This window comes from Penaeus vannamei, chromosome 38, assembly GCF_042767895.1.
Source record: "Penaeus vannamei isolate JL-2024 chromosome 38, ASM4276789v1, whole genome shotgun sequence".
NCBI lineage: Eukaryota > Metazoa > Arthropoda > Malacostraca > Decapoda > Penaeidae > Penaeus > Penaeus vannamei.
Genome location: NC_091586.1, coordinates 26303066 through 26313065, shown reverse-complemented (window position 1 = coordinate 26313065; position 10000 = coordinate 26303066). Strand labels below are relative to the sequence as shown.

General features: G+C 37.8%; 1 protein-coding gene across 2 annotated transcripts in view; it reads left to right on the top strand.

Annotated features, from left to right (window-relative positions):
• LOC113809579 (mucin-5AC) overlaps positions 1-10000 on the top strand; it is a 26380-nt gene that overhangs the window by 15145 nt on the left and 1235 nt on the right. The window contains exons 3-10 of one of the 2 annotated variants that reach the window (XM_027361210.2): positions 1-483; positions 955-1142; positions 1415-1542; positions 2820-3048; positions 5724-5851; positions 6677-6754; positions 7424-7594; positions 7890-10000. The exon at positions 1-483 is cut by the window's left edge and continues 1763 nt beyond it; the exon at positions 7890-10000 is cut by the window's right edge and continues 1235 nt beyond it. In XM_027361210.2, coding sequence (XP_027217011.2) covers positions 1-483; positions 955-1142; positions 1415-1542; positions 2820-3048; positions 5724-5851; positions 6677-6754; positions 7424-7594; positions 7890-8024 — 1540 coding nt within the window. In that variant the 3' untranslated portion in view covers positions 8025-10000. The remainder of the gene's footprint in view (positions 484-954; positions 1143-1414; positions 1543-2819; positions 3049-5723; positions 5852-6676; positions 6755-7423; positions 7595-7889) is intronic. The other variant, XM_070116334.1, reaches the window with a different exon arrangement.

Below are 10000 nucleotides of genomic sequence, written 5' to 3'. Positions count from 1 at the left end.
GGAGGAGCCGGCTGCCGAGGCCACCACCAAGAAGAGCCTGGCCATCGAGACGGTAGATATCTCGGCGTTCCTGCCCCCGGGCTACAAGCCCTCGGAGGAGCCGGCCGGCGACAGCACCACCAAGAAGGCCCCCGTGGTTCAGACCGTCGACATCTCCGACTTCCTTCCCCCAGGGTACAAGCTCACCGAGGAGCCGGAGGAGGACGCGACGAAGAACCCTCCGCTGATCCAGACCGTCGACGCCTCCGCCTTCTTGCCCCCGGGGTACAAGCCTTCCCCGGAGGGCGACTCTTCCTCCTCCTCCTCCTCCTCCTCCTCCACCGACTCGACCACCACCACGACCACCGAGAGCCCGGGGCCCAGAGGCCTGGTGTTCCCTCGCCGCCCAAGCCGCCCTTCCTACCTGACGACCCCCAAGCCCACGGCCGCAACGGCCTCCGGACCCCCGCCCCTCAAGCCCACCTTCAGGAACCTCTGGGAAGCGTAAGTCCTCTCTCTCACGTCGGCCGCTGTGGTCTTCATCGGCGGTCTATTGTGCCGTTGCTAGCATCACTTATTGCGTGTGAATTAATACTCAAGTTATTGTTTAGATTATTAAATGATTTTTTAAAATTTAAACCGATGAATAATTGACCAAGTTTGAATTTGAAATGCTATATTAAATTCAGAGTGATAAATGATTTATCGAGTTTGAATCATGGAACAAGTTTTTTTCAGATTAGATTAGTAGATGATACATGAAGTCTAAATTATTAAACAAGTTACTGAGTTCGAATCACTAGACGGTTCATTAAGTTTCGATCGATAGACAACACATCAAGTCTAGATTACTGAATGCTGTATTTGAGTCCAATTTGATTTGTATTTGATTTATTTGAGCATTTTTTGTATTTGATTTATTTGAGTACTTGATTTATTTGATGTATTTGAGTCCAATTTGAGTCCTTCTTCCAGTGTCAAGACGACCACAGAGTTCACAGGCTGGAAGTCCACGACGGAGCCAACACCAATGGGCGGCGGCGGCGGCGGCGGCGGTTCCAAGGCCAAGGACAAGGCGAAGAGCACCACCACCACGACCACCACCACGACCACCACCACCACAACGACCACCACAACGACCTCTCCCAGACCAACAACTCCAGGTGAGACCAGAGAATTCACGATAAAATAGAGTGAAAAGTCTATCCAGCAAATAATAATAATAATAAAAATCAATCCCTCAGAGAGAGAGAGAGAGAGAGAGAGAGAGAGAGAGAGAGAGAGAGAGAGAGAGAAAGAAAAAAAAGAGCGAAGTCTACCCACCGAAAAAAAAAATCCTTAAAAAAAAAAAAAAATACAAACCAATCAACCAACAACATCAAAACCGTAACCTTTTTTATAAAAAACCCTAAAACAAACAACAACCCACCAACAGGAGTGTGCGGTGCCAAGTGTCGCCTCGCAGCAACTATACGGATCATAGACGGAACAGAATGGCGGCCTGTGCTCTCCAACAGGGACACGACGGAGTGGCAGGAACTCGCCAATACCGTTGAGATGGAGGTAGGTTCTTGTGGGTGTGGGTGGGTGTTGGGGGTGGGTGGGTGGGTGGGTGGGTGTTATGGTGGGAGGGTGGCTGTGTGTGTAGGTGTGGGTGCGGGTGGGTGGGTGGGAGGGTGGGTGGGTGGCTGTGTGGGTGGGTGGGTGAAGGTATGGGTGGGTGAGGATGAGGGAGGGTGGCTGTGTGTGTGGGTGGGTGGCTGTGTGTGTGGGTGGGTGTGGGTGCGGGTGGGTGAAGGAGTGTGGGTGGGTGAGGGTGTGGGTGGGTGGGTGAGGGTGAGGGTGTGGGTGGGAGTGGGTGAGGGTGTGGGTGTGTGTGGGAGGATGAGGGAGGGTGGCTGTGTGTGTAGGTGTGGGTGTAGGTGGGTGTGGGTGTGGGTGTGGGTGGGTGAGGGTGTGGGTGGGTAAGGGTGTGTGGGAGGATGGGTGAGGGTGTGTGTGTGGGTGGGTGAGGGTGTGGGTGAGGGTGTGGGTGTTTGTGGGGGGTTGAGGATGGGTGTGGGTATGTGTGTAGGGGTATGGGTGGGTGAGTGGATGTGGGTGTCTGAGTGAGTGTGTGCGTGTGTGTGTACTTTTTTCTGGAGTATATCAACGTACCCGAGATGCAAATAGAGAGAACAAAGTGAATAATGATCATAACTTTTAGAAATTCCCAGCCCCTGTACCTCAACTTTTATCCGTCCCCTTCTTGCTACTTAATCTTCTTCGTCTCCTGCTACCTATTCTTATTTTTGTTTTTATTCTTATATATTTTTTTGAAATTCTTATTCGTATTCCCATTCGTATTCTTATTCTCTTCATTCTCTTCCTCTTCTTCCTCCTTCCTACTTACCTCACCCATCCCCTTTTCACCCATACCTCCTCCCCCACTTCACCCCAACCCCTCACACAAACCCCATAATAACCCCCTCTCTCACTTCGACCTCCACCTCCCATTTACCTTCTCCCCCTTGACCTACCTCCCCCTACCCCTACTTTGCCCTCCCCTTCCCCCTTCCTCTTCCCCCTCCCCTTACCCCTTCCTCTTCCCCCTTCCTCTTCCCTCTCGCTCCCACCTTTCCTTCTCCTTTCCTCCCTCCCCTTCCCTTCCTCCTTCCCCTCCTCTTCCTACCTCCCCCCTCCCTCTCCCCTTCCCCATCCCCATCCCTATCCCTCCCTCTCCCTCCCTCCCTCCCTCCCTCCCTCCCTCCCTCCCTCCCTCCCCACCCCCCACCTCCCACCTCCCACCTTCCCCCACACAACTACCCCTTTCTCTAACAACGACGTCCCCTCTACACCAGCTGGACATGCTCTTCCGCCGTAGCCCCCTGTCTCCTTGGTACGACCGGGTTGAAATCGACGCCTTCAGCCCTGGGTCTGTACTGGTCGACTATATTCTGCATCTGATCGACCTCACGACCACACTCGACACACTCGACCTCAAGGAAATTGTCAACGGGGAGATGGTCGATAATGAGGATTACTTTTTGGGCAATTATACACTGGATCCCAAGTCTACAGATTTCAGAGGTAAGAATTTTTTATTTTATTTTATTTTTTTTAATTTTTTAGTTCATTTTTTGTATTTTATTTGTTTCTTTTTCTTCTGTTTCTTTGTTTTTTCAAGGAAATTTCTCTCCTCTCTTTTTTTCTTCTTGTATTTAGGTTTATTCTACATTTTTTTTTTCCTTCTTGGTTCTTTTAAAGATCATGTTTCTGTTTTGTTTTCTTTTTGTTTTCCTTTTCATTTTTCTTTCTTTAGATCTTTGTTCTTCAAATTTATTTATCTTCTCCAATTTTTTGTTTCTTTTTTTTGTGTGATTTTTTTTTTTATGAAGAGAAAATAGGAGAGCATAAATAATATGACAATTTGTTGTTAGATATATATTATTTAGTGATGGATGAATGAAATTTTACTATGCATTCTTCAAAATTATTATTATTTTTATTTTTTTATTCCATGCTCTCAGTGTTGACATTTTGGTGTAAGTATTTCCTGCATGACTTTAAAATTATTGGATATTCTTCAATATTTTTGAATTCCTAGTTCGTATGAAGTAACCAAAAAATATGCTCGCAGATTGATCTAATTTAGTGTAATACTTTCCTCGTATGTAATGGTTACATAAGTTAAATGAATATGTATAAGCTACAAGATCAAAGAAATAGCCATGTAAGTAGTAAAAAGATAAATGAATAAGTAATGTAAGTAGCAAAAAGATAAATGAATAAGTAATGTAAGTAGCAAAAAGATAAATGAATAAGTAATGTAAGTAGCAAAAAGATAAATGAATAAGTAATGTAAGTAGCAAAAAGATAAATGAATAAGTAATGTAAGTAGCAAAAAGATAAATGAATAAGTAATGTAAGTAGCAAAAAGATAAATGAATAAGTAATGTAAGTAGCAAAAAGATAAATGAATAAGTAATGTAAGTAGCAAAAAGATAAATGAATAAGTAATGTAAGTAACAAAAAGATAAATGAATAAGTAATGTAAGTAGCAAAAAGATAAATGAATAAGTAATGTAAGTAGCAAAAAGATAAATGAATAAGTAATGTAAGTAGCAAAAAGGTAAATGAATAAGTAATGTAAGTAGCAAAAAGATAAATGAATAAGTAATGTAAGTAGCAAAAAGATAAATGAATAAGTAATGTAAGTAGCAAAAAGATAAATGAATAAGTAATGTAAGTAGCAAAAAGATAAATGAATAAGTAATGTAAGTAGCAAAAAGATAAATGAATAAGTAATGTAAGTAGCAAAAAGATAAATGAATAAGTAATGTAAGTAGCAAAAAGATAAATGAATAAGTAATGTAAGTAGCAAAAAGATAAATGAATAAGTAATGTAAGTAGCAAAAAGATAAATGAATAAGTAATGTAAGTAGCAAAAAGATAAATGAATAAGTAATGTAAGTAGCAAAAAGATAAATGAATAAGTAATGTAAGTAGCAAAAAGATAAATGAATAAGTAATGTAAGTAGCAAAAAGATAAATGAATAAGTAATGTAAGTAGCAAAAAGGTAAATGAATAAGTAATGTAAGTAGCAAAAAGATAAATGAATAAGTAATGTAAGTAGCAAAAAGATAAATGAATAAGTAATGTAAGTAGCAAAAAGATAAATGAATAAGTAATGTAAGTAGCAAAAAGATAAATGAATAAGTAATGTAAGTAGCAAAAAGATAAATGAATAAGTAATGTAAGTAGCAAAAAGATAAATGAATAAGTAATGTAAGTAGCAAAAAGATAAATGAATAAGTAATGTAAGTAACAAAAAGATAAATGAATAAGTAATGTAAGTAGCAAAAAGATAAATGAATAAGTAATGTAAGTAGCAAAAAGATAAATGAATAAGTAATGTAAGTAACAAAAAGATAAATGAATAAGTAATGTAAGTAGCAAAAAGATAAATGAATAAGTAATGTAAGTAGCAAAAAGATAAATGAATAAGTAATGTAAGTAGCAAAAAGATAAATGAATAAGTAATGTAAGTAGCAAAAAGATAAATGAATAAGTAATGTAAGTAGCAAAAAGATAGATGAATAAGTAATGTAAGTAGCAAAAAGATAAATGAATAAGTAGTGTAAGAAGAAAAATAGATTAATTCACATCCCATATTCTATTTATTAACTGTTTTTTATTCTGCAATTCTCCGTTAGATTTGATTTTGTGAATTTTTATGTAATTGATGTAATTTCCTTTCTTGAATGTCTTTTTGTAGACTCAACTGTTTTTTTTTTTTTTTTTTTTTTTTTTTTTTTTTTTTTTTCCAGTTATAGATAAAGTAGATATAGTATAGATGCCACAGTCATTTCAAGTCATTAGTTTGTAAATGCAAGTCTCTTTACATGAACCATCCATGAAAAAAGAAATAAGGAAATAATATGAATTTCACTGTTTTTCCCTTTTTTCTTATGCTACCCTTCCATTAATTATAAGTAATACATATAATTTTTATCTCCAATTTTCCAGCTACCTCCACTTTCATTATAAATGCTTAATGCTTTTTTTTTTTTTTTTTTTTTTTTTAGTTACCACTCCCATTATTAAAAGTAATATCGTTTACTTCCAATTTTCCAACAATCTCTCCCATTATTATAAGTAATATGTTTTTCTCTCTCCACTTTTCCTCCTACCTCGACCATTATTATAATTAATATCTCCTTTCTCTCTCCAATTTTCCTCAAACCTCGACCATTTCTTTCAGTTCTGCATGAGAGAGAGCAACTGAAAGAAGAAGAAGACTCGGGTTACCTCATTCCTCAGTGGCTTATCGCTGTCATCGTCATAGGACTGGCTTCCCTCCTCTTCATCCTCATTTTTGGAATTACTGTTGTGAGTATTGAAGTAATTCCTTTGTTAGCCGAATTAATTAATATCTCTTTATCTTATCAACTGTTTGTTCTGCTGTTGTTTTTCCTTGACGTCTTTCATTTGCTTGTATGTCTTTTTTTCTGTAAGTTTTATTATCATTATATATACATATTTCTCTCTCATTCAGTTTTTTTAAGCTGTTTAGCATGAATGATTTTTCTTTTACTTAATTGTATTAATCGACTAAAGTCTTCTATGTGGTTTTCTTCATGGGACTTTTGACAACTTTTGTTAACGCATGACTAGTTTTCTTTTTTCTCAGATATTTTTGTTTTTTATTTATTTATTTGCTTGATGAAATGCTTGCATAAATACCTTTTTATCGGATGAAGTTGCACTGACTCTTTGCAAAAGAAGTGATAATGGATATAATGATAATAATAATAATAATAATAATAATAATAATAATAATAATAATAATAATAATATCAATAATAATTATCGTAATTAATGAGTACTTTCAATCTTATACCTCCCTCCTTTCTCCCCCAAATATGAAGGTATGTCAAGATCTATCAAAAAATTATTTTCAAAAAGCAGAAAGAGCACTGACTCCCTCCCCCTCAACCCCCATCATGAAAATGTGCATGTCTCAGTATTTCCTTATTTCCCATTTTCTTTGCACGTGTCACCCACCATTTTCCCATTTTCTATGCATGATCCACTCCCCATACCCATTTTGTTTGCAGATTTTTACCTGCCTTACCCCGTTTCCTTTGCACGTTTCTACTGCCCCTTAACCCACGCTCTGTCTTTCTCTCTCTCTCCCTTGCATGTTCTTCCCAGTATGTGAATCGTACCTGTTGCAACGTTGTGAAGCCCAACGAAGCTCCACTCACTGAAGAGATGCTCAACGATTGCAATGTGGGTTCCGATCTTATGTAGTGCTGTTGATATCTCTCCTGGTTGTGAATAGTTTTGTTGTTTTTGATCTTACTGTATATATCTGATTTTGTATATAGTTTATTTGTAGTGTTTGTTTTCTGTATATCTGCGTATATATATATATATATATATATATATATATATATATATATATATATATATATATATATATATATATATATATATACACACATACATATATAGATAAATAGATAGATATATATGTATATGTTCGTATATGTTCTTTTTTCCTTCTTTTAATTTCTTTATTGTTTTATTTTTCTCAGTTTATCCATATCTTTTTTTTAAGGGGGTATTTTTCTGTCTATATTTAGAAACTGTGATATCTTATAGTTTCAGTTTATGTTTGCTCTTTTTATAGATTATGAATTATTCTGTGTGTTTTGCAAATCATGTTGATATATCTAGGTCTTGCAAATGTACATGTCTATTTACACAGACATATATACCCAAAAAAATCTGCTGCACAGGATGTCATACTGCTCATTCAAGTATCCCTCCTATAAAAATATAAAGAAAAAAAGATAGCAAAGACATATACCACATATTTAGCCAATAACACACATTACATAACATACATGACCACTAACCACTTCTTTCCATCTAATGAAACCCCTTCTTTTCTAGCTGGTGAACCGTGCAAGGGTCAAGAAACGTCATGATGTCCCTCTGACAGCCGAGATGCTGAACGAACTGAACAAGGCCCACATGGCAGGCATCGATGGGCCATATGACATGGGCAGCCTTTACGATATGGAAGACATCTGGAACGAGAAGTTTGACAGGAAGGTTGCCAAGGTGAGGGAGGACATGGTTGCTGTGGTAGATGGTAGCTTCTGGTTGTTGAGTATTGTACTTGAGTTGTTATTCATATTGATATTAATGTGGCTACTGCTATAACTCTCATTTGATTTGTTGTTGTTGAAGTTTTCTGTAGTTCTTCATTGTAATTTTTCATTGATTTCCAAATTCTCTTTTGCATCACCATTTTCTTTGCCGTGATTATTCAAAATTAGTTAAATATGGAATCAAGAACAACCACTTTTTGTTGCTGCATGAGGAAGAGCCTGACTTATTTTCTATCCCCTTCCAGCCCCCGTCAAGCAGAGGAAAGGGCTACAACCCCAACTACAACATCAACATCTATGACTCATGGCGGACTGACTGGTCTGGTCCTTATGGTTCCTCCGCCACCTATGCCAAGAGACGCCCCGACACCAATTTCTGACATGAGGACTCTCAAGAGGAGGACATAGAGGACTTCTAGACAGGAGGCATCATCCTGGGGTTCCTGGTGGCAAGGACAGCTCTTCCCCTCCATGTGTGTGTGTGTACACTTTTGGAGGATCTTGGTTTTTGACCTTCAGAATAAGCTCACAGTGTTGCTTTAATAGGAGAGGAACCTGAGTGTCATCTGCAGCCTCCAAAACCAAAGATTGTTTGAGGGGATTTGCCTTCCTTCTTCGCCTTGCCAGGACCAGGTGGAGGAGTTGGTGCTCATGCGGGTTTTTCTTGCATGTTGCACCAGCCCTCTTGCCTTTTGGTGAAGCTTGCACATGTTGTCTGTAGACCTCCACATTCAGGAACCACTTTTATATGACTGTTAAGTTTTAAGAAAGTCTATCATTTTGATGACTTGTGGAGAGTGTGTAGGTTTCACCATGTCTAGTTGGCCTTACTGGATCGTGTTTAACACATTGGCCGTTCATTTACCTAGCTCTGCTTTGTCCACATTCAATGGCACTCTGTAGCCTACCTCTGTCATGCTGTTATACTCAACTATGGTGCACAAGATAGCATCACTGACATGTGATGTCTTACCTGACTATGAATCTGTCAAAATTATTGTATAGAATCTCTTTAACCTGACTGTAATTTCTCACATATATGAACACTCCTGAATTGTAGCCGAAGTGAACACGGTCCTGTCTCCTTTTGGGAACATATTTTGATATATAAACCCTTTTGAAAGTGTAAATTTCTCTATGCTTTTTATTTTATGTAATAGGCAGAGAGCTGTATACATATGAAGACATATATGAGATTATAATTTGTACATCTAGAATAGATTTTATAATGATATCAGCACTGAAGTTATAGAATAGATGAATCTTGAATCAAGTTGTAATTTAAACATACTGCACAGGATTTTATTTTTTAGAAAACTTCCAGTAAATTTCATATAGATTACAGTTTTAATGTCTTGTAAAGATAACATTTCAAAGCATTTTGTGCTGAGGAGCACCATTTTCCAAGGAAAAATTTTTATATATGAAACATTCTAGTGTGCTACACTAGTACATCAGCACCCTATAGCAAACATGCCTATAGTCAGCTTTTTATATATAAAAGATAGAAGTACTATTGCCTGCAGGAATTTAGTTCCTTGCATAAGCAGGAGTCCTGTATATGTGGCACCATTGGATTCCCACATCCAGACTCATTTCTGCACCTCTTCCTGTGTTTTAACTCCTCCCCCTCTCTGCCCCAACTCATTAAGCAATATCAAACAAATCATTAAGAGTTTTCAGTTCAAAAGAAGGTAGAAAATAAAATAAAACTGGAATGGAATAATATGAGTCTGATGATATATAGCAATGAGTGCATGAAGTACTTGCTGAAATTTGTAATACATTCACATACCAGAAGGGGAAGGTTCGAGGGAATGGAAGGAGAGAGAGAAGTGTGCAGATTGTGAACATGACAATGCCACATATGCAGGGCTACTACCTATGTAAGCAGGTACAATACATAGTTTTAGGCTACATCAGGTTCATGTGAAAATAAGCCTGTTGTGCCAGAACAGCTCCAATTTCGCACAAAAAGTATATTACCATGTGTCCTTGACCAGCGATCATGAAGTCTGAGTTGCCCATTTGAAACAAACTTTGGTGAACTGTGATAACATTTTAAAGTAAGGCAGTTTGTAACACTTGGCAATATTTGCTTATGTTTCGGATGAAAACCCAGTTTTTGAGTAAGATAGAAAGTATTAGACCCTCCAATGATAATGGTATATGTCTTGATTTTTTTTTTTTTCTTTTTTTTTTCGGGTGGTATTTTAGGAAATTCTAAATGTAATCTACCTTATAAATGAGTGAGCTAGATCATGGTGCCACTAAGGGTCAAGTTTTTTTAAATATGGGTCTCAAGCTCAACGTTATTGGACCTTTAGTAAAAAGATTGTTACATTGAAACACTTTC